This window comes from Anser brachyrhynchus (assembly GCF_964034855.1).
Source record: "Anser brachyrhynchus genome assembly, chromosome: 3".
Classification (NCBI taxonomy): domain Eukaryota; kingdom Metazoa; phylum Chordata; class Aves; order Anseriformes; family Anatidae; genus Anser; species Anser brachyrhynchus.
Genome location: NC_137696.1, coordinates 75,007,910 through 75,032,723, shown reverse-complemented (window position 1 = coordinate 75,032,723; position 24,814 = coordinate 75,007,910). Strand labels below are relative to the sequence as shown.

The 24,814-nt window shown below is 39.0% G+C and overlaps 1 protein-coding gene and 1 long non-coding RNA gene across 2 annotated transcripts in view; both read right to left on the bottom strand.

Moving 5' to 3' along the window:
- The window catches only part of LOC308192876, an 88,067-nt gene extending 83,236 nt beyond the window's left edge, over positions 1 to 4,831 (bottom strand). The window contains exons 1-2 of the long non-coding RNA XR_013949181.1: positions 4,746 to 4,831; positions 971 to 1,041 (exon numbers count right to left, since the gene is read on the bottom strand). This is a non-coding gene — a long non-coding RNA (uncharacterized lncRNA). The remainder of the gene's footprint in view (positions 1 to 970; positions 1,042 to 4,745) is intronic.
- Positions 4,832 to 4,868: 37 nt separating this feature from the next.
- LOC308192869 (uncharacterized protein) overlaps positions 4,869 to 24,814 on the bottom strand; it is a 58,027-nt gene continuing 38,081 nt past the window's right edge. Inside the window, exons 3-7 of the mRNA XM_080586873.1 lie at positions 11,251 to 11,344; positions 8,061 to 8,108; positions 7,226 to 7,287; positions 6,069 to 6,250; positions 4,869 to 5,960 (exon numbers count right to left, since the gene is read on the bottom strand). Of these exons, the coding sequence (XP_080442999.1) occupies positions 6,112 to 6,250; positions 7,226 to 7,287; positions 8,061 to 8,108; positions 11,251 to 11,344 (343 nt within the window). The 3' untranslated portion in view covers positions 4,869 to 5,960; positions 6,069 to 6,111. The remainder of the gene's footprint in view (positions 5,961 to 6,068; positions 6,251 to 7,225; positions 7,288 to 8,060; positions 8,109 to 11,250; positions 11,345 to 24,814) is intronic.

Sequence of the window (24,814 nt, the reverse complement as noted above, 5' to 3'; positions counted from 1 at the left end):
TATGAAGATTTATAAAATAAGGATTCCATTTCACTTTGAAATCAGTTTTGTGTTATTAAATTGATATACATCATAATTAAGACTACGCAAGAATGAGTTTTCTGCTAGATATATTTCTAAAGAAGAGAAAACCCAAAATAAATCTGTCTCAGCAAATGTAAATAGTAGTTTGATAGCTAACTATTACTAAGTAAGACAATATGTAAAGAGCAGCCAAGCTCTTTCAATACCCAATGAAGTGTTATTGTATAGTAGGTTTAAAAGTAGAATAGAAACAGTAGTTAACTCCCCCCACATTTGGAAATAAAGCTATCAACATTTAACACAATGGTGAAGTACAGTGGTACTGTTGTCAATTTGATATACAGTCTTCTTTCTTTTGCCTTTTATAAAGAAGAAATAAATTATGTAAGAAACAAACTGATAAAATTACAATTTCTGACATTTTTGACATCCTTATAATATTAAGAAAGGATAAAACCTAATGAGAATGAGTGCAGAAGTAGTTTCCTTCATTCTTCTGACACTTTGAGTTATCCACTGTAGTCACAAGTAACCTCTTTTTGCACTATATCACCATATCTGAAAAGTTCTTGGATGAAACCTGACAACACTTTTAACTTGCCTTTATCCAATGTTTTTTGTGGCTAAGTTTCCCAATTTGCTTCTTCCACCAAATGAAAGGCTTGAGTCATAGAAGAAATATTGCAACGTATTAATTCATGATTACAGGTATAATAGCTTTGCTGATCCAGTCATTAATTCTAGGTACGCTGAGCTTTGGCCTGTCCACTTGAACATCATCTCAAAACTTAAAACACAATCTATTTAAATTGGACTGAATAATTAAAAAATATATAATGCTACTATGGTTTTCATGTATTTATGTATAGTTTAGCCTTTAGGAAACTTTCAGCTGTTGCCGTGCAAATATCTACTAATGAATTTATCTAATAATTGCAATACTCACATACTCACTCAGCTAAGGCAAATTCCCAGTCAAAGCAGAGGAAGGCAACAGAATCTATGAAGGTACAGAATCTATGAAGGGAAAAAAAAAAAAAAGAAAAGAAAAAATGAGAAAAAAAAAAAGACCTAACACAAACAACAACCACAAAAGGGGAAAAGAAGTGGAACCAGCTAAAGGAGCATAGCAAATTACCCTGAAGAAAGTGACATCAAAGAATCTGTTGTTGCCAATACCACTGCCTGGTTATGCCAAGAAGAGCGCTGGCCATCTGGGGCCAGTGGAGCTGAGTAGGTGATTTCTTGAGGTGTCTTTTTTTCCCTACAGTTCTGTAAATAAACTTAAAATAAACTTAAACTTAGATAAAAATTAAGCAGCAGACAACACTGAACAAGCCTGAAGTCCTAGTCTTTTTGCACAAGATGATAAGCAAGGAATGGCAGAAGGATAACTTTATGAGTGTGGTCATTCCTAGGTAATCATGATGTAGCTTACAATTCCCTTTCCTCCAACCTCCAGTGCTGCATCATGCATTAAAAAATGTCAAATCTTTATTCATATTTTATTCATCTTTCCATAAGGAGGTCCATGAAAGCCAGTGTCCGTCTGGAAGTACATGTGGCTTCTGTTTGATACTAAGTACTAGTCTCCTGATGGTTCAAATATATATATATATATTAATAGGCAAATAATTTGAGGAGAAAAAGCATAATTGGAGTGGAAATGCCTGCCTGGTCTGCTATCTAACTGGAGATAGAAAAATCTTACCAAATACGGCATAGGAAAATCTGCTGTTACAAATTATTTATGAATTATGCTTTATACCAATGATGAAATACTTTCCATAGTATTAATACCCAGTATTTTGCTTTGGATTTTTATTAAAGAACTGAGGATCAAGTGTAAGAGCCTTAAATTCATGCTCTCCTTTCTCAGAAGTGGTTTTGGCCATCACTTATCTATTCTCTGCATTCCGCTTTTGCTAGTGATCCATTTTATTAGTGGAGCTGAGCAAATCTTTTTGAACATTTTGTAACTCTAATGCATCTGTCTTTGCTTTTTTGTTGTTGTTGGTTTTTTTTGTTTATATTCCTGAAAATTTTAAGTATTTCATTTCAAGTGAAATAGAGCATCCCAAGCAACGCAAAGTGACATTTCTGGGTGTTTTGCTTTGTCAAGTAAAAATTTTTCATTCCCTATGATCTGTGCTAGTTATATTTTTGTTTATAAATTCCACTGCTGAACCAATAAAATCAAATACTCCTGTTGGCCTAGTTTCATCTGCAAAGATTTTGCTGCCTTCTTCTATTGAAAGATTGTTCAAATCCACAAGAAATATCCCCACTTCTGAAACTAAAAATCTCTTTATTTTCACCCTTATGCTCATTTTCCATGTTTTTTTCTGTTTACATATCATTTTTCCAGAAAATTTCTCCTGTGCTTTCTTTATTACCTTGAGATGAAACAGAGGTATGCAAAGGGGAAGAGCTTGAATTCCATAAATGGAAGAGTCACATGAAAATTACACCTGATGATTTGGGGTATATGGTTTAATCTGTTTTAAAGAGCATTTCATTTACTTGCAGTGCTTTACACATTAACTACAATAATAGTAATATATGTCTTATTGAATGCTTTACTGCTGGTCATATAATGATGGTCTAAAGCACATTTGCTTTAGACACAAATGTTTTAAAATACCTCTATAGGTGATACGCAAACAAAAAGCTGATGTTAAACTAAATGCAAGACCAATTAATGTGTTCTAGTGGTCGAGCACCATTCAAACTCCATACAAAATGTCCCCCATGATTTATGCATAATCTTTTTCCCATTGCTTGCCTCCTTGACTTTTGGAGAAATCTGCATCCTGCCTATTTGTTATAATATTAAGGTCTAAATGCTTCAGGAGATCTAAAGGAATTTCTGGTAACCCTGTCTGAAGCAGAGATTCTCAAAGCATTATCACTGTTCATAATATCTCAGAGACCATCATATTTCAACCTCATAATTAGCAATACTGTAAAAGTGGCATGAATTTTAGTGAGCTACAGTCTCACAAGGGGACAGTTTATCTACTACAACTTCAAAGGTAGATTGCACTGTTTCTGAACATGGTTCCCAAAGCAGATGACATACCTTCCCCTACTATCTTAGTAGGAAAAAAGGATGCTTCGTGGCTGTTGAATATTCTGGGCCCAATTCAAGCCCAGGGTAAGTGAGAACAGTTTCATTTGATATAAAGAATAGATCATTTATATGATCATTCTAGGCCTAATGTAAGAGGGTGAAGTTGTGCTGACATAGTCTACAAACGCTTGAAGTGACCTTTGATCATTATAGTATATAACAAATCTTGCTTTAATTTAAGAATGCTATGCCTTTGTATCTTACAAATGAGAAATTTAAGCTAATTATCCCTGAAGATTTATTATATAGAAGCATCCATCTCTAGCCATGGCTTATATAACCTCAGCCAAAATGTGATAAACACTGTATTTTGCACAGCCAGCAAAATTTAATCACACAATGCTTAATCTTACAATATGATACACAATGTGTTTTGCTTCCCACCATCCACCTAACAGTCACAAGGCTGGGACAAATCACTGCGAAGAGTCGGGTCAAAAAAGGACAGGTCCGGTTGCATGGCAGGATAGAGTTGCACTGACAGAGAAAAGCCCTAGGTGCAGAGGGTGTTTGAGGCTCCTTTCTCCGATCTAATTGAGAACAGATGTGCCTTAGTGAGGACAAGATTAATCCTCAAACATCCCATTCCCCCTGCTATAGGACACAATGAAAGTTCTTCATACAAGGAGAAGAATGCCCCAAGCTAGGGATCTGCCTGAATTTTCCAGGAATGGGATGGGGATGGGCTTCTTCCTTCGGCTGAGTGCAGAAGAGGGCATTGTAACTGCTTTTGAAGTGATGAATGGTGCATCTAACCAGCTGGAGCAGGCCACCTGCATGCCATGCACTGGGAGATGGGGAAGTACTCAGGGAGTAGTTAATAACTCCTTGGATTGACAGTAGCAGATTGTGCAGCCTTTTGGCAAATGGTGACTTCAAACAGTAGATTTGCATTTACCCTCAAACCAGGACAAGGGAAACTCCAATTTATGTGTGCGTGTTTGTATGTGCAAGCATATATGTCGCATTTTATAAAATGCATTGTTGACTCATTCCAGAAGTGAGACAGGGTTTCTTCATGGTGCAGCTTGAGCCGTGTGCCAGTAGGGCAGGATGAATTGAAGACAGTATTCCAAGTAGCCTAATACATTCTTGCTGTTGTAGTTAACTTTCAGTACAAAGCAGGAGGAAAACAAAGGGCTAAAGAAAGGAAAATTCAGAAAGATCTACAGCCCAGGGAACCTGAAAGGGATTAACTTGGTCTCCCAGGCATGATTCGTTATGCTGATCAGAGAGAATAAGGCAACGTGGGGCTGTGGTAGCCGCCGACCTGCTAAGCCCCTTGGAAGTCTGAATTGGCAAATATCACATCCCATACTGAATGACTTGCTCCATCTGTGTTTGCTAGTGTCCACATTGACAGCTGCCTGCCATCTTGGCAAGAAAGTTGATGCAATTTGAGAATCTGCAGTGGATGTCTAGCGCATGCACACACAAAGGCTCACAGCCTTTGGGCTAACAAAGCCTGTTAGTTAGACACTCCAGTAAATAAAGAAGTCCATGCATCCCAGTACATAAACTAATTCCAAAATCATTAGGAGTGCTTGAATCCATTCACACAGTGGTGGCTGAATGTGTATTTACTCACACAAAGTAGCGTCAAGAATTGAAGACTTCTGTACATGTTAACTTCCAGTTAGTCAATTCAAATATGGAAGGCATATAATGTTTCCTTAAAAAAAGGGAGATATATCAATCTATCTTGCTCATGATACAAAGACAGCTGATATTAAATAGCTGTTTTAATTATCTTTCCATTTAGTAACTTTATCAAAACACAGAGGATATATAATCCTCACTTTGAATGTTTATCATTGAATACACACACAAAGCATCGTAATTAAAAGAGGAGGTGAAGAACAAATCAATAAACAAGGAAAGCATAAAGAATTACGATTTTTTTTATCCTACCCTTTGCCACTTTTCAATCTGAGTCAGAGAAGAGCTGCCAATGAGAAGTACAATAGCTATTCCTCTAAGTCATTCAAAGAGACAGAAAAGTATTAACACATCATTTGTAACATTCTCTTTAAAGGAATCAAAATACAAGTCACTGACTACTAGTGGTTATCCCAGCCACCCTTTATTCAGAAGTACGGATATACAGTCAGAGGCGTTACATGGATGTTATTTACTGTTTACTGGGCATTTACTATATATTTTCTTTTGTGTTACTTTAGCTTTACATGGTTATAGATTCATGCATGAGGCCCAAGATTTTTGATGTTTTTGATGAGATTTTAAAGAGGTGAAATACCTCATAAAACAATGAAAACCATCATGAGTTTCATTTTGCCTTTGGATTCATGCATTGAAACCAACTAAAGCCTCAGGGTAGACAAATTTAGGTCACATTTGTGAAAAACAGTTCTGTTGCCACAGTACAAGTTACTCCTGCTTGCATAACTGATATTTTCAAGAAAGCAAAATAGTCTGTTTCATAAAGAAAATTTATTCAAAAGATTCAACAAAAACTTTTTAAAACCAAGAGCTGTACTCTAACAAGACCCAAGTGGCTACTTTACAAACCATTGAAGAAGCCCAGCCAAGATGCCTACAATATTTCTTACTGTCCCTCTCAACCAGTCTGTGGGAGGAAGCATTAACCTTGCTCAGTCCTGTGCGGCTGAAGAGCAAACAGGTGTCTTCTCCTCAAGGAATGGAGTACCCTGGAAGTGTTAGAGAGCAACTCTTGGATGTCCTTGAGCAAAATGTTTGCAACTGTGCCTGGCTTTGGGATGAGCTATGAAGTCTTAGGGATGATGTTCACTTCTTCCACTCTACAGCACAGAAGAGTGTCAAGCTTTTGGGGCAACAACAACAAAAAAAAAAAACTGAGCAAGTTCATCAGCAACACAAAGGCTGGCATTAAACTATGATCTCTGCAGAGGGGAGCTTCTGCAAAACCCACCAGTGAGCAGAGTTTGCCATCCAGTGTCTTCTGAGCCCCTTCTTCATTGCAGAGGATGCCATTTCTTGGCACAGCAGGAAAAAGTATAAGATGCTGGTTTGGGAGGGAGCATAACTGAGGCCAGGAGGATAGGTGCTGAATCATCAGAGACAACAACTTCTGACAGCATTTTGTGCAGCTTCCTGTGCCAGAATAGAGTGAATTTGGCCCACTATAAATACTGCATGGTAGGTTAGGATAATACAGCTGCAGCAGTCCAGTTTTATGTGCTGCCTATTAATAAATAATACTGCTCCAGTGGCTTTCTAACAGTTCAGCAGGAGTTCACTGACTTCCATCTCTGTCATTAGAACATGCAGCATTATTTATTTATTTGTTTGTTTGTTTGGGGGCTTGCATAAAGAACCCCCCACACTCCCTCCACTCACTAAAAACTTTCAGACTATTTGCATAATTAATTGACAAAATGTCAGCTTAGATAGGGTCTCATCCTTGAGCACTGCTTTGTTTTATGTTTCCAATTCCTAAGATTATCTCCCTCAGGCACAAAGCTGAGTAAATAGACTGGCCTTTCACCATACCTTGAAGGTCAACAAATTCAGGGTCTGTCAAGCCATTGGGTGATGTGGATGCTAAAGCCAAGGATCCTGCACCAGTGCAGCTTTGCTTTCTGCCCCCAGACATGCTTTATATCTCCATAAAAAGCTAGCTCTCAGGAGCTAGGCATAGGGAGGTTAATCCTTATTGCTAGTGACACTGGAAAAAGCTTATGACAGATGCACAGTGGGTCCCCTTTGGAAGACTGTGCATAACTGAGAGCATGGGAAGGATGTTTTGCACAGAACTGCCAGGAGGCTTAGAAACTGTATTAGAAAAAGGCTGTTTTTTTCTCTGCATAGCTCATTTAATGAACCTCTGTGCCTCAGGGTAAGGGAATGTACAGTATTTGAGCAGATAATCTATGTGACGTAACAAATTAACCTCTGAAAAGAACCTCAATAGTTATGCAAAGCTCTATCTTGCTTTCTTTTGAATAACCAAGCCCCATGTCCTGAATAAAAACAAGTTTTTACTGTAAGATAGATAGCTAGTGTTCTGCTATTACACTTGGTACCAAAAAAAATAGTAATAGGAAAAAAGAAAAATAATGTTTCTACCTTAGTAGGACACCATTCCAAAAGGAGCCTGAAGAAATGGGAAGGGTAATTCTACCATCCTGCTTCCAAAAGGAAAGTTTTTATGGATCAAATTTGTCTTTTACTATAGATTTTACCCATATTACCATATTTGCAGGGAGGGGAGGAATCATAATTAGCAGTAGTCACTAAGTGGCAGGTTTGTGTTTTGATCTAACTAAAGCACTCGCAAAGATTTTTCGCTGGGGATGGACTGATGTCTTGAAGATGAGGTGGGGTCACATAGTTCCCTAGCGCCTGCCTGAGCTGATAGTGGCCCAAAATTTTGTAAACAAGCAGGCCTCAGGATTTCTAACAAAGCAGCTACATTCTTTGTTTACCAGCTGTTAGGACTGCATTAAGACTCTTACATCCTGGGTAAGTGATTTCATGGAGGCAGTTTGAGTAGTAAGGGAAGTCTCGCTTCAGCTTTTGGCTCAGGGCAGTCCAGCCAAAAATAGGCAAGAAAGGAAAACAATGCTGATATCTGAGTGAAAGCATAGGGTAAAATACAGAGCTGTTCTTGCTCAGCCCCTTTCTGTACCACACAGAATTTCCAAAGAGAAAAGTTTTATGCTCTGAGAAGAGCTCTCGGGTTGGTGTAATTACTTCATCATATTCTATTAACTCGCAAAGACATGAGAGTCTTTGGGACTTTCTTTTGGTTGCATGCATCAAAAAAGAGTTGACATTCTAAAGGGTTTGTTTAACTTTTTAAAGTATTTCTGTGGTAATTGCTTGATGAGGGCACAGAATAAAATTACCATTTTGTACCATGGTAAACCAAGTAAAGCAAGAGAAGGAAATAAACACAAACCTGTGCACCTTTCTCCAAATACTGAATGGGAGATCCTGCAATCTGTTGCTGAAAAAAAAAATCAGCTTCAGAGCAATGTACATTCTAGGGGACAATACAGAGCACAGTGCTTACATTAGAAATCAAAATCTCCCAAAATGCAGCATGTTTCAGTGCTGTGTTTGAGGGTATTATATTATTCACATTAATGCCAAAGCTAAGGAGCAATCTGAATAGCAGGCGGTCTAAACCATACCAAAAAAAAAAAAAAAAGACTTAAATAGAGGTCAGAAAGAGACATGGGTTTTGGTAATCAATCTCTTAGCTTCCAGTTTTAGGCCTGTACTTGTCTTTAGCACATCAGTAACCCTATAGAAGGCAAGCCTTTGCAGGACAGGTTTTTAAAAGTCACACAGCAGCAGTAAATAACAGCTGTGGGGAAGCTGAGGAGTGGGAGAGGAGCTGGACTTTAACCTTGTCACTCCTTCGAGAATGATTGTTCCCTGTCCTGACCTTGAATGAGTATGATTTTCTGAAGGGAGAAATTCCATGTTTGTGGTGAAAAAAGGAAACATTTCTCTGGCAGATTATTTTGTTAATAGCAGCTGTCTGAAACTGCTCAGATACTTGGAATGTCCCGCTAAGTCACAACGGAGAAGGCTTAAAGGGCAGAGGACAGGTGAGGAGGTGGTTAGATGTGTGTATCAATGCCATTTCTGATGTGGCTGTCTTCTTCAAGGATTTGCATATTTGCTCCCTCTGATCTCTATTTAGACCTGGAACCAGCACTCCAAATGCAAACACGCCTCTGCTGAGGACTGGAATCTGTATTTGGACGGAGTCAAATGTTGCCTCACAGTCTCACCTCGATTATACACATACACATGCAAGTGCAATTACAATGTAGAACAAATCTCATTGGAGGGAGAATTTCTTAATTTGTGCTGCTGCCTAAACAATCACCGAGCGAACACATTAAGGTCTTTTCAGCTCAGCTGGAATCAACTTAGAGGGCAAGTAATGAATCTAATTGTTACGCTAGTTTCCATGTCAGCAAAATAACAGATGTACAGTATAACGGAGGAGGGGAAACTTGGGGTTTGTTTGTTGAGCAGGTGCTACATTAACTATCACATGGAAGTTTCTCAAGTGCATTTGGAGCCAGTTGGAAGGGAGCCAAGAGCACAGCCTCCATGTCGTCCTCTGGACATCCAGCTGTGCAGCTGCATAAGCCCCCAGAAGCAGCTGCGGCAGTGAAGACAGTGACACCTTGTCACTTCTCCCTCAGCCATTTCTAACATCCCACCAGAAACACCAAGTAAATAAAACACCCAGGAACTGCCCTCCCCCAGCTATGTATAATGCAACCCAGCTGCCAGATATGCCTGTCAGAGCATGCTAGGCAGGCCGGGGGGACAGTAAGTTACCCCAGGCCTCCAGCGATTATAGCGCTCAGCACATCAGGGGATGGAAATAAGTCTGCACATGTGCTAAAAGGACTTTTGGGAAGGATCAGTGGATCTGTATAGGCGACACAGTGATAAGCTGTGCTGTAAAGAAATGATTTGACATGCCAGGCAACTGCAATCCCGCTGTAAACCAGGGTCTGTTTAATAGCAGCGCATAGAAAACGTAGCCTGCAATTAGGCTGAAGCTGTCATCAACAGGCAGAAAGAGGCTTAGCACTGTTACGGGAGCAGAGGTGGTTATCAGGGGCAGTCTGTCTTCTCTGAACAATTTCTCCATGGCCAAAAGACCTAGAAGCTCGTGTTTGCATTTAGCACAAAGCTCTTCACCTAAACCGTGCTAAAGATGTGGATGAGGGGGAAGTCCACAAGATGGGAATGCGTAACACAGATTCCCAGTGTTCAAATGAAATGTGACTGCAAAACAGCCTGGAAACAGAGTGCCGGCCTCAGAAATTTAAAAGGTTACAGGGCTATACAGAAGCTAAAGAGGAAAGGAAAGCTATTGGTACACAAGACAGCATTATTCACAAACACGCTTCTTCTGGGTGTTAATTCACTTGCAACAGTTGAAAAAAAGCTAGGTAAGTGTTTTAAAATAAATGTAAAAATAAGTTCAAACATCTGCATGTAAAAGACATTCAGAAAACTTAGTGGAAGGAAGACAACCTGTGTGACATTGATATAAGGGTAATACTGTACAGAAATGTATTATGCAGTTGTGCAGAGTGCTGTATTTTAAGCGATGAAATTAAGTAAGTTTAATTTATTGGCAAGTATAAGGAACACATATACACATATAGATTAAGTTATATATTGATATTGAAATACATAATTAGAGCCGTGCTAGTGACTGAGTAGAACGGGAGATAACGACTAGACTTCAGGTGTTATCACGGAGTCTGATGCAGAAATTATTTTGAGGGGGATCTATAACCAAGTGCTTATTGAAGCAAGTAATAAGAGTTTATTATCCTTATTTTTGTAGGAAATAGTGCGCAGGATCTGATTTGCCCAGGTTCTGCAATACTGTATTCAGCATGCTCAGATTCACAGATTCAGCATGTTTGCTAGCTCTCCCCCCACACCAAATAAATAAATAAATAGATAAATAGATAAATAAACAAATAAGTCTTGTGACTGTAGTGGCTTATTCAGAAAAAAGAATCACTAAAAATTAAGACGATTGTTAAATTAAAAAGAAGCCACTAAAGGGATAAAAATGCTTACAGTTGCCATGGAGATAGTTTTATAAAATAAAAGTGAGCTGTTCAGAGGAAATGTATACCACAATCAAGACTAAAAATCTTAAGAAAGCATAATTAAAAGAGTGAGAAGAAACCATTAAAAGCATCATGTCTTTCAAAAATAGAATTTTGTAGAAGAAACAGAAAATTAAGAAGAGTAGAAAGCTGGTACAGAGTATAAAAAGGTGTCAAATGAGATTTGGAGAGAGAGCTTGCTAGTCACATAAAGGCTGTATATTTCTAAAAAGAGAAAACAGGAAGTAAGTTATCCTTCAGAGCTCAGAGGTGACTGAAGTACACTAAGAGTACTCCAAAAAGCCATAAAATAAAATATGAATGATTGATTTGCATCAATATTTACTACAGAGAAGTTTGCAAGGTTTCTGCTAGAGGGAAGTCTGAAAAAGCGATTAAAATTAAAGTATCAACTAAGAAATTGTTGATAGGGTTGTTCAAATGGTCCTAAAAAATCTCAGATACAAATGTCCTGGCTGTTACCTGAGATGCATATCTTTGTTGCTCAGCCTGGTCATTCTGCTTGAGAGTCTTTGTTTTCAGAGTTTTGTTTTGCTTTACGGCTTTGATGGAGGCTCTAGAGAGAAGAAATAACAAATAAGAGTGACTTCTATATCATGCAAATTGGTCAGTTAGAGTAGCATTTGCAGATGATTCAATAACGCAGTAGGAGCACTCAATCCACCTGCTGTAAAACGAAGTCATACTGGACAAATCTGTTGCAGATATCTGAAGATGTAAAACAAACCTTGCTGTCAGGACACAGCAGGGGCTGGGGCTCCCTGGTTTTGGGAGCAGTGGGAACCCCCAGGGCAGGGCCTGGCACCAGGACCCATGCCAGTGACAGTCCCAAACCAGGCTCTTTTGTGGGGACACGGATGGGCCGCGGCTGGCACATGGGCCCGCATGTGGGCCTGGCCCAGTCACCATGGCTGGGCAGGGCTGGGCTGTGGGGAACTGGAGCCCGGCCCTGCTTTGGCCTCACCGAGGCAGGGGCTGATGGCCCTGGGGCTGACATGGGGTTCTGGGTCCCGGGCTGGTGGGGGAGCACCAACGGGATGGGAGGGACAGGCAGGCCTGGGTGTGCCCATGGGGCCTGGGCAGCTGTGCTGAAGGTTCCCAGAGGGTTCCCCGTTGGCAGATTTCTTCATCATGTGTTTACAAAATAATAATAAAACATAAAAAATAATAAATCGTTAAGAAAGGACACTAGGAAAAATAAATGGTGAGGGTTTTCATAAGAGATGGAGTTTGGCAGTGATGCAGTTTGTGCCCATGGATTGTGTTGGAAACTGTGTTCATATATGTTCATTGTGTTCATATATGTTCATTATGTTCATAAACTACATGGAAATGGTGAGAACAGATGTGGAAAAGCTTGTTAATGATAAAGTAATTCATGGTATTCAAAAATAACACTGTGAGTGTTTGTAACCTTACTCTCTGTACAACCGTACCGTTGTGACACCAAACTGTACTGTGTGACTGGACAATAAAACAACAAATAAAATTCATTGTTCATAAATGCAAAGTGATGGCAGGTCGAAAAAAAGCACACTGCTTGGACACAGTGCCCAGGTCCAAATGTGCTATCCCTGCTTGAAAATGAAGTCTGAAAAGCCACGTTGAAAGCTCTTTGAAAAAGTCAGTCAGATTCCGAACAGAACTGTGGAATCCCCAGGAAAGGGATAAGGGAGAAAGTATAAAATATCATCTTGTCAGTCTATGGATTCGTGGCTTATACAAATTTCACATACTGTGTGCAGTCCTGCTTAGTCCATTGTAAACAGGTATTAAACCTAGAATAAGTACAGAAAAATGACAGTTTGAAAACAACATGCAGAAGTGTCATGTGGTTTCTGTCTGAAGAAAAGTTAAATAGGCTGAAACTCTTCAGCCTTGCAAAGTTGTCAGAGCTTCATAAAATATGAACAGTCTAGAGAAAATTAATTCAGAATGATTACTCACAATTTTTCATAAAACATGAACTAGGAGAAACCTAATGAATTCAGGCAGCAGGTTTAAACAAGCACAAACCCTTTTAAACAAGCACAAACCCTTTATTTTTACATTTTAGGAGATTGTATTATAGCACTCATTGCCACAAGGTGTTTGAATGCCAATACGCATTCAAACAGGCATTAGATGCTATTAGACAAATTCATGGAAATGTGCATTATTAAACTTGAAAGTACAGTGTAATTTCCTGCTTAGAAAGTCCAAAACACAGATTGCAAGAAGATAGGAGACTGTAATGAGATAAGGTGTGCAATAAATAATATATAGTTATTATATATATATATATATATAAAATTATATGCTGTTACACTGTCTTTCTGAGACTGCAGTAAAGTAAACTGTGAGGGCCCATGACCAGATAGACATTGGAATGATTTACAATAATATTTGTGTAGTTTTCCTAAGCTGAGATGGTGATTCTGCCTGTTGCATCTTCCCATTCATTACTGTTGAAATGTGTTTCTTTCTTCCTCAGACCCTAAAGTATTTTTTCTCATTTAAAGAGGTCCCACAGCTCTGCTGGAAGTACTGCTGACATTTTGTAGCTAAAACTAAGCTATTACTAGTATCACTTTGCAAACCTGGAATTTAATTAATGTGTAGAAATGAAAAGGAAAAACAGCTGTCGATATTATGAAATGACATGTTCCTGAGTCCAATAAGGTGAGAGAGGTCAACTGGTAGCTCTTGAGGCTGCAGCTTCAAAAGTTATTTATTTATTTATTTGTTTGTTTGTTTATTTATTTTTAACAGAGTAATTTTCACTGGGGTCAGTTCCTTCACACAGCTCATGGCCCAGCCACATACATGGTCATTAGCACTGATACAAGGTTGTTTGCAGAAATGTGTGGCCGGGGCTAGAAGAAGGGGAAGACAGGCCATCAACCTCCATTTAGATCGGCAAGCCAGCTTCGAGGGGAAAACAAAAAAATATAAGCAGAGTGATTTATTTATTTATTTATTTTACACTAAGCAGTAGGGAACCTGTACCTTTCTAATCATATCATCATAGAAAACTGGTAAACAGGCATACAAAAAAGGCAAGGCTTCCTGCTGCAGGAATGAAGACCAAACCAGCTGCCCTCTGGAAGGCAGCATCATCTTTGTGGGAGATACAAAACATGCTACAAGATAATGTGCAGCATCATGTGCATTCTCCAAAAATGAATTTAGTCACTCATGTGGCTAGACTTCACTGCCTCAGCTAGCCATAACCCATGCTTCTTCTAATGCACCTTAGTGACCACCATATCTGACGTATTGCCACTCAAATTATTAAAACAAGCACCTTTTAACTTAGTCCTTAAAGCACTTTGAATGAATAGCAATGAAAAACTCTTAACTAATGGGAAAGGTTAGTTTGACCCACACAGTGTTAATTAAGCATTCCTAAAGGTCCAAATCCAGCTTTCATTATGTCATACTGACATTTAATACTCTGTGATACAGTGAGGAAAATTCTCTTATTTCAAAATCCCTGCTAAAAACAGACAGGGAAATTACCTTCCTGCCACCTACTCTTACAATCTGCCAAGTAGGGCTATAAAATAATAAATATAACGTAAAAAGATGCAAGCATTAGACCTTTGCTCTCGTATACACACATCAATAAAATAACTGCAAAGCAAAGCAGGTGGGCAGCTGTACTTTCAAGTGCAGCTCTGAAGCCTCTAAAATACAGTAATTACATCCCCTTGACACACTGACGTACGTATCCACCAAGCTGCTAGACATCCATCACTGAGCAATACACAACTAGTGCCTGTGTGGCAGATTGGACTTTGCCTGTCAGTTGAAGCTTTGCCTCTCATGGTGTGCTCAATCTGCATCACAGTGCCCTGCAAGGATTATTCTTCTAGAAAAGAATGTCAGGAGCATGGACAGGCTTTCTGGTATGGCTAGTGGTAATGTCTGTTCAACATTCAGTGTATGAAAGTGCCTGCATTTACACTGCATGCTCTAAGTGGGGCTATCAAAGCTGCAATAACTTCTGTCATCATCTTGGGTCTGTTTTGTGTTCTTCCTTGCAGCCTCATAGCAGGTCACATACCATCTTGTACCTTATCAATAAAGAATGCATGCTTATAGTCCTCACTCTGAAGTAGCCAGCAGGGTTTACCATGACATCTGTCTCTACACCAGTCAAAGACTTATTTTCCCCATTTCTCTTAGCAACACAGACCAGGGTTGCATTTCTCCATGCAAAAGCTGTTGGCAAAAAAAAAAAAAAAACAGCTTTGCATGTTTCATCTCACAGCAAGTGGCACTCTGATGAGCTGTTCTCCCCATTCAGATCCTGAGACAGGATGTCTCTTGGAGACCAGGCCATAAGATAGTCCCTTCAATTAACAAGACATAGCATTCCCTGAACTCTCACTACCTAAGAAGCTGAGGAACCCAGAATAAAGTAAAAGAGGGTGAAATGCCTAACCAGTAGGCAAATGGCCCAGCATGGGTTTTAGGTGTGCCTCATGTTTGGTACTTTGGCCCCTTATAGTCACTAGAAAGAGAAAAAAGTGCCCCAGAAGTTGACAGACAAGGACCAAAACACCCTTGCTTTAAAGGCAATAGGTATACACAGGGTTGCTGCAGATCACCTTATTGAGCTAGAAGGCAAGCTAGGTCTTCAGGAATTGGAAGTCTCACTCATTTCAGTCTAAACACATGCCTAAAGAAAACATCAGCTTTATTTATGCTGTAAACAGTGGATGAAGTCATTCCTAATAACTTAGCCATATGCTTATTGCCGTAATGGAAGCCCCCTTAATAATGTACTCCAGTATCCCCTCCTTATCAGAGGTGAATGATCAACATTTCGACTCCAACTAGTACAGGCAGTGATACATTAAATTTCATATGCATGTTTCAGTCTGAGAAGGCAAAGAGCTACATAGTGCAGTCACCTGAGGAAACTACTAGCACAATGCAGAAGCTCACTGAAGATTTGTACTGATGAAATCTGGAAGATGCATTCACTCTCCTTTCAAAAACATCAGGGGATAACATGATCAAAGGAAGAATGCTCCTTAAGCTGTTTATCTTTGCAAAGAATGGCCTGATGACGTTTAATGGGATGATTAGGCATAGCTATGGTTTAACGCATATTTAAAAGATTATTTCTGTGATTAACTGGTTGACAGAAAGCCAGTATCTAATGACAATGGAAAAGGAATTTCATCAGTGCCTTCCAAAAGATGATTTGCATTTATGGTCCTGATATTCAGCTCTTTAATTGGGTCATTTCCTTGTGGTGTCTCAGAAACAGAATTGCTGGTTACTTTAAAATTGGATCTTAAAAATCAGAAGGGATCTCTTTTCAGATGGACTAACAGAATCAGCAGTCCAAATACATGAATCTAGTTAACAGAGGGGCTGTGGATTCTCACGTCAATTCACATATGCCTTTTTGGGACAGAGAGAAGGGAATGATGAAGATGACAAAAATATACTTCTGTTGAAGCATACATCTGTATGGAGACTTGAGATGTTAGGCCATGCCTTCGGTGCTTGAATCCAGACCACTAAAATGATGAACTGCTACATTCATGCTTATTAAAGGTCAGAATATCCAAAGGACTGGCATGTATTGGGTATTAAGCCAAAGATTATGCTGTGGTACTTTTTTTTTTTTTCCTCTTCCACATGAAGTACTGAAGTATCTTTAAGTGTGAGGACACTGAAGGGGTCAGCTTCCAACTCAGATCAAGCATACAGACTTTATTATTACTCCCAATTTACATAACATAAATGATCAGACTTACCATGTAGGGGGGAAAAAAAGAGCTGTGTAGCTCTATTAGAGCCATTTTCTTACCTACTGGGAAACAGAGAACTCAAGAAGACAGCCTTCATGGTTCCTTTAATAGATCTCAAGTATTGCTTAGCTGCAGATATCAGATTCTCTGACATGATGAAGGGGCAGGGGAATTGTGTCCTTCCCAGCAAAATACTTCCTCTGTTTCTGTGTGTAGGTTTTCTCATAAGACAAGGAAAACTAGCCCAGAATTTGGCTTATGTTTTCTTATTTGCACAGAACTGAAATAAATGAGGTCATAATGAACAATGTGCCAGCAAACACTGCAAGCATATTATTTACACAGAAACACACAGCAGAATACCTGCATAATCAGAAGTACACCTGCAGCTTTAATTATATGAAAATCATGTAAACAAAGAGCAATATAAGCACCATGTTTCTGCCTCTTTATTTTAAACCTCATGATTCATTTCAGTCTTAGAGGGGCTTTCAGATCCAGAAGTTAATTCTAAGGCTGGCTGTACAGGTTGGACTGATTCTAGGCTCTAAGCTGAATGAGGAAGCCAAAAATATACTTAATATACTTTTTCTCAGCTGATGGCCTCCCATATAGAGGACAAATATCAACAGAGTTTTTCCTGACCTTTGACTTCTCTGTGATTTTTGGCGGACTGTTATCTTAAATGCTATATTAAGCGTCAAAAGTGATACCTACTGTTGCCTCAAAGGTTAAAGATATTTAAAGAATTGCCTTGCTATACAATAAAACTAACAGAACAGGGACAGAGTGACTTTCTGTAAGTACCACTACAGAATTTCATTAAAACTGAGAACAGTTATATCATTAAAACTGTATTTCCTCTTGGGTTTTAGCTTCCAATTTCCATAGCCCTAATCCTGCCTGTTTTCCTGCAAAGTTAAGAAATAGTGTCCTTTTGTGTTTTTTATATATAGCTTATAAGAGTACATACAACCTCTTCCCTAGAAAATAAAACTTCGATAGTAATTAAGTTCAAATAACATGCTGAAGATACAGACAAAATAGCAGTTTCAGCACTCAGAGGGTGTTATAATACAGCTATTGCATTAATCCATATATCACATTTGTTATCATTCATAAAAGGTAAATAATTTTCTAACTTTCAATTCATCCTCTTATGTGGCTAACAATGTTAGGTGGGTTTGCTGAGAAAACTTTTTTTTTCCTGTGAAAGTTTGTTAGTTTTCCAAAAATACCTTCTAAATTGGGACCAAAAAGTCAAAACAAACCTCAAAAACTGGTATTTTCTAAAGATGATCAAAATAAACATCTATTGAAAACTTTCTACCGTGAGTTGACTTCTAATCAAAAAGGTTCATGAAATGAGAAAATTAAAACCACAACTGCTAATGCCAGCTTTGTGACAGTTTTATACCTTTGTTTGAGGGGAGAAAAACAGTTTGAGAAAAAAAAAATAGCTAGAGAAGAAATCATTATGTCTTGGCTTGGAAAGAATGGGAGGGGCAAACACTCTCATTTGCACTTGTCTTTAGTGGACTCCAAAACCAGTGACAGACCAGGACTTGGATGAATGCCGTCCAGAAGTCAGTACTCCAATCTCTTTTCACAGTGTCTGCACTGAGGTGGCTGTGAAGACCTGAGAGTGGTATGGAGCTACAGCTACTGTGTGGATGGAAAGTCCAGGGAAGCTAGTGAGCCACACAATGACTGGCATGGGGACACACTGATATACTGAGACACGCTACTGGAAGAAAGAAGGGAATGTTCCAGTCTTTTTATTTTCCCTGTAAAGTCCATGTTTGCCTTGCCTATAATTTGGACCTGAGTCACCCCTACTCAAGCTTGTAAAGTTTCGGTTTTCTCTACCAATAGTAGGTTTTGCAAAATGCAATATGAAGATGATTTGAAGTGACTACTGACAGTTTATAAACTCACACTAAGGATGGTTTTGAAATCATATGAAATATAAATGAAAATATTTTTACAAGGTTTCCCCCAGACTCCTATAAATGCTGATATTTTCAGGCTATGAGACTCATATCTTAAAGTCCTCTCCTTCACTATTTTTCTCTGTAAGGAAAGTACTTGAAAACCAAAGAACAAATGGTTGAAGACATAAATGTATACTAGAACCAAAGCAGATCACAGTTTGATAAAATTTCCCTCATCACCTATCTATTTTTAAGAATGTCTAATGAACATCTTTGGAGGATTGGAAGATTACTTTCTTATTTCCTTCTTTACTTCCTCTTTTCTTTTTTTTCCCTTTCTTTTCTTTTTCCTTCCTTCCTTCCTGTCCTTCCCTTTTCCTTTTCCTTTCTTTTTTTTCTCTCTCTCTCTTCCCCCTTTTCTCTTCCTCTCCTTCTCTTCTTTCCTCCTTTCTCCTGCTCTTTCCCTCATCCTAAAAGAACCAGCAAAACAGATTAACTTTGGAGATTTCCTTCTCACCCCCACCCCCTTTCTTTTTTTTTTTTTTTTTCCTTCTGGTATTCAGGTAGCTTCATCCACGTCAATGAATGTTATTTATCCTGCTGGAAACCCCTTCCCTGGAGTCAGTAAACCCACTCCCTGAGTTTGGTAGAGAACATAGAGCAGTATCTGGATGGGAAGATAAGACTCTTCTCTATCCTACTTCTGCCTACATATTTTCCTACTTCCCACTTCTGCCTACACATGTGTAGCCTGGATTTTGTATTGGTTCACATAAGCACAAGCTGGTGCTCCCAGAGCTGTGGCACTTGGTACCAGTTTATGCCTCCATAAGGCAGCTCTGAAAATGGACATGCTGCTGGCCTTGCTTTTCCTATGGATACATTCTCCTGGGCAGTTTTTTCCAGCTGACCACAGAAGTTTTCAAGATCACTTTTGTTGGGAAGGGAATAGGATGAGAGTTTAGGGAGTTGGAGGCAATTTTCATGTCCTCCTAATAGTAATCACTGTGTCAAGGTGGAACAGTCGATACTTGATATTGTATGTGCTGGTTAATTTACTTCACATGAGACTCAGGTTCAAAAGCTGTCAACAAAGAAAGTCTTCAGCCCTTCTAAAACTATCTGACACTTTTTTTTTCAATGTCCTCTTCCTCAGACACAACCACAGTGTCCTTATTTGGGCAAAATTCCTTCTATTGTTGTCAGCAAGGGAGCAAGAGACCAGGACCAAGCCTTCTGCTAAGATGGTGGCTTCCCCTATGAATGGCAATTATTGCATGTCTAAGGCTATTCTTTTTCAGCTAGAGCTTCTGACAGACTTGTGGTGGCATTTTAAAGTTGGATGGCTGAGCTGTTCACTCCCTGAGCTTCCCACCCCAGCCCTGCAGGGGACATTGCTAGCCTCGGGACAACATCGTCTGAGCTGATCACAACTCAGCTCCTGTTTTCAGCTGGTCATGTAAGGTAAAAAAGCTCTGATTTCAGTTTATCTTAGTGTGTTGCACAAATCAATGTGGCAATTCAGATGCTCCTTTGTAGGAGATCTCTAACTCGTGGACAACACCATCCAGAAGACAGGCAGGGCAGACAGCTAGAGGCTGTCTTCAAACATCTGATTTTAATTTACTGCAGTGAGTCAGGCAGAGTTCTTATTTCCATGTACTTGCACTTGGGAGTAGGTTGGATTTCCAAAAAAACTAAGTGGTTCAGGAGCATAAATACTGTAAAAAATTAATTACACTAGTGAGCCTAGAATTTCACTGATCACAATAAGAACACTTCTAACATCCTTCTACGTTTGTCCTCCAGCATAGGATGCTCTGTTTTATTTATGCTTCATTTAATATGAAAAAAAAAAAATATTTCATGTTGGCAAGAGAGTTAATGCATATATGTAATGGGAAGCATCGTGGTAAAATCACTATTAGGACATCTTCATCTCTTCTAGAGAGGAAAGGCAGGATATCCCAAATAAGTGACACATATATTCAGACTCTTCCTCATGATGAAAAACATCAGCTGACTTTCACATAGAGGCAAACCCAACCCTAATGTAACCTCAGAGAAATCAACAGTGGTATTAGCAGGACTGAATTTGGTTATTAATATCTCATAGCAAACATATTTACAGGACATGTGCACACTGTGTAACCACAGACCTACACTTTTAGTCTGTGACAAATAAGGTTAGCATATTAAAAAAAAAAAAGAAAGAAAAAAAGATGATGAAGAAGCTGCATAAAAACACATCCTGTATTGAATGAAAGTCCTGAAATCCATTACATTGTCAACTAGGAAAAATAGAAAGCCACTCGTTTAAAAAGGTCAAGTAATGAACTGATTTCCCCCACCTCTGAGCAAAGAGCACTTAGAGAAAGACAACAAAATTGTAACAACACAGACACCAGCAAAACAATAAGGAATATTTTTTTTTTACACTAATGTGCATTATTTTTAAGCTCAAAACCTTGTTGTGCTCCATAGCAACACAGAACTCTTCTGAGTACCCCAGCAACTGCCTTTTAATCTTAGGGCAAAATAGAGAGGAAGAGACACGTACATGGACCTAACATTAATGTTTGAACCCTTCCCTCTATCTTTCCACTGTTTGCCTTGTTTCCAGTGTGTGGTCCATGACACAAATTCACTTCATTGTTAGATCAAAGAAGGCATTTTAGCCTACACCCCACAGGCATGTAGTTCACAGACAAATTATTCCCAGTTTCCACTTCTATACTTCAAATGTGTTAAGAATACAGCATGAAAGCTAAAGATAGTTCATTGTGTATGCTGTATAAATACAAATAATGAGGGCTCCTTCGTTTAGTCTTCTCTAAATCTCAAGCTTTTTATAGCAGATAAATGGTTTGGTCTTCTCATGAAGTTTATCAGCCTTGACAAGACTGAAGAGAAATTCATTCTGATTAAATGTCTGTAAGAGATCCTTGGTAAAGTGAGTCCAGTGGTGTTCTGCTCATTTCCTACTGAACTGTAGCTGACCTCTCCCTACCCCTTTGCAATGTGCAAAATTGGCAACCTTTAAAAAACCAGTTCCCCTAAGTCAAAGCAGAGATTTGTCAAACAAACAGCCTGATCTACAGAAAGGATTTTAGTGTCAGGTCCTCTAACACTCTCAGGGGGAGAATGAGCCTGTAGAATGGAATTCCTCACCTTGCACAGCAAGGAAGAGAGAGGTCCTCCCGTTCCAACACAAGACTTTTAATTCAGTTGTCCCTGTGACCTTTGGAGGAGAGATTTGAAAGCTGCGTTGGTCTTAAAAGGAGACATAATCCACATGAATCTCAAACTCTGAAGAATAACTTAAAACACTTTGGGTATTAATCTAATCTAGAGGAGGTGTTCAGTATTGCCATCTGGATTTGAGTCACCTTTGGCTCCCTTCACAGTCAATGGAGAGAACACAGGATTTCTAGTTTCATATTTGTCTCGTACTAACAGAGAGGTGTGAAATAAATCATGTGGATCATGACCTTAAAGTGACTTTTTGTCTTCACACAGCTATAAAGGCAGCAAAGGGTGATGACTTAGGATGGAGACATCTACCTGTAAATGCCCAAACTTTTTTTTTTTTTTTCAGCCCAAAACAGTGACAGAATTTCATTCTTGGTAAAAGGGCGAGCAGAAGGTTTGATTTCTATGGTCTGTATTACCAGGGCGCAAATCCCAGTAATGAACCAATATGCTCCAGCTCTTAGGTGAAGAAACCTCCCGAGGAGATAAGGGAATTTTGCAATTCCATGTCCATGGGCTGCCCGTGAGAGCTCCATGGTGGTGGGTTTACATTACCACACCATAAAATACCACAATGCCTTATAAAATGGTGAAAAATAGAAAACTGACAGTATAATAAACAACAACATCCCTAGAGAGGTGATCATTTTCAGTTGTTATCAATCTGCTAAGGATTTATGACATTCTGTTTTATTGCTTTTTTTTTTTTTTTTTTTTTTTTCAGATCACTCCCAGGCAAGGGTACAGCCTAACAATAGAGGGCTGGATTGACAGCTACTCAAAAACCTACACAAACAATGCAGGGTCACATTAGCAGAATCATAATATTTCCTTCTTCTTTTATATCTTCCATGTTATTTATTCAAGGAAATATTGACCACAAAACAGACAGGGCGTGCTCAGTCCCTTTGCTTTATATTGTATATGACATAGTTCACATCCAGCTCTCACCACAGACTAAGCACAGACCAAATGTCATCCCTCGGCATTTCTTCTTGTGAACGGTTCTTAGAAGCTGTGTTGGGACCACCAAAGTCAATAGGCATATTGCAGGAATAGGACTGTAAAATCAGTGCAAAAAGAGTAAGCAAGTTCCCCCATTGTATGCCAGCTTATTTGTTGTGCCTTGCCAATCAGTCAAGGGGGATTTATGTATTGCTGATGAAGAGCAGCCTTAGCTAGTAAATCTGGCATAATATGAATAAGCATCTGTTTATAGCTAGAAAGAAAAGCCAAAATGTTTCCTAATAGCAACTCCTTTAAAAACATTCCCATTTCATTTTAAACCAGACAGAACCATAAATTTCTTCTTTGTACCTAAAAACTCTGCTTCTAGTAGATAGACATCCTAATGGCTTCCATTAGTTGATACAACTTAAGCATGACAGTTATATGAGGTCTTGAACATTTACTTAAATATTGCCGTATACTTATAGGACCACAAAGCAGTCTGCTCTGAAGCCTTGCCTGCAGCAAGATAGATGAAATGACAAACAGCTATTCCATGTTTTCACTTCTGCCTGCGTCTACCTTCCACAAAATCATCATGTAGAAGAAAATGTACTACAGAAGTCTACAGACAAGTTCATTGACAGGAATATCTGCAAGTCCTTCTCCAAATTGCAGCAACATAATACTTTTCACATAGTTGTCTTCCCACAGTGCACCTTTATCCGCACTTTGCAGATTGCAAAACAAGGCACAGTGAAATGCAGCAAAATGATTTGTCTAAGGTCAAATGGGAAATGTGTGACAAAGACAGGAGCTGACCTGTTGATTCCTGAATCTCAATCCAGCACCTATCATCAGGTCTAGCTCTGGTGTCTTACAGTGCCCCTCATACAATATTTAAGCCTCGATCTTTTAATTCCTAGTGGGTGAAAAGCAATACATACCATTATTTCTATTTTTGAAATGCAAGAACAGAAGAGGTAACCTTGTGCAGAAAGTAAATATTTCAAAGGTCTGATCATAAAGTCTCTCCATCACTGGAGAAATTATGAGGCTGGGACTCAACATTGGCTGTACATCTGACAATGAAAAAAACAACAACAACAAAAAACACGTACACAGCAAGGACATTATTTTGGAGTCTGGTGATATCTATTCCTGATGCACATCTATCTTGTTCATGTCACTCAGCTCGCTGACAAATATAAACAGTGATCATCTGCTAACAGTTAGCTGTCTAGACATAGTGTGCTCTTCATTAGCTAATTGTTCACACCTCTTTCCATAGGCTGCAAGACGGCAACAGAAATAGAGGCAGAGTGTGTATCTGTGAAGCACAACCAATGCAGTAAATGAACGGCGGGCTTTTTACACTTTGCCTGGCAGTTAGCTCAGCAGCTAGGTAGCCTTCATCAGAACCTCTGAAATTCATCACTTCTGAGACTTACACTAGTGTCTGTGTCTTCACGGTTTCTGCTCTCACTTCATGTATGTGGAATTTGCTGGGCTCAGACGCCTCAGGAATCCTTCCAAGTATAGAACTTGTTTGCTTTTGGGGGTAAAAGGGTAAAAGAGGGTCATACAGGAACAAAGTTGTGAAGACACTTTAAGACTTAATAGCTTAAGCTAAATGTGTTAGGAAGGTGTGCCCATAGTTTTGTACTTATCCAAATGCCAGATGGATGTCGTAATATAACATTAATATTCTTTTTTCTGGAAATTAGCAAAATATGGTATAAATCTAGCTCCTCTGAAGCATTACAGGTTCAAGAACACAACCTGCAAAATTATTTCTCTTTATACCTGGGGTTAGCTGTATTCAGTGGATTATGACTGTAGTTATTCAGAAATGTCTCAGTGAAATAATTCATTTCATCAGAACAAAAGAATTTCATGGGAACATACCTGAGTGAAACAAGGAGCTTGAATTTAAATCTCCTACAGCCTAATAGGGGACATAACTCCCAAGGTACTGGTTACACTGGAGTAAGATTTTCTTACAGTTACCTGATAATTGTAAAAACTTCTGTTTATATAACAATAAAAAGCATTTTGTTTATATAATCAAGTGTAGGGAAAGCCTGACTGATGGCTCTGACTTATGGCCTCTGTTGAATTTAACTGGCAAGTGTAGAG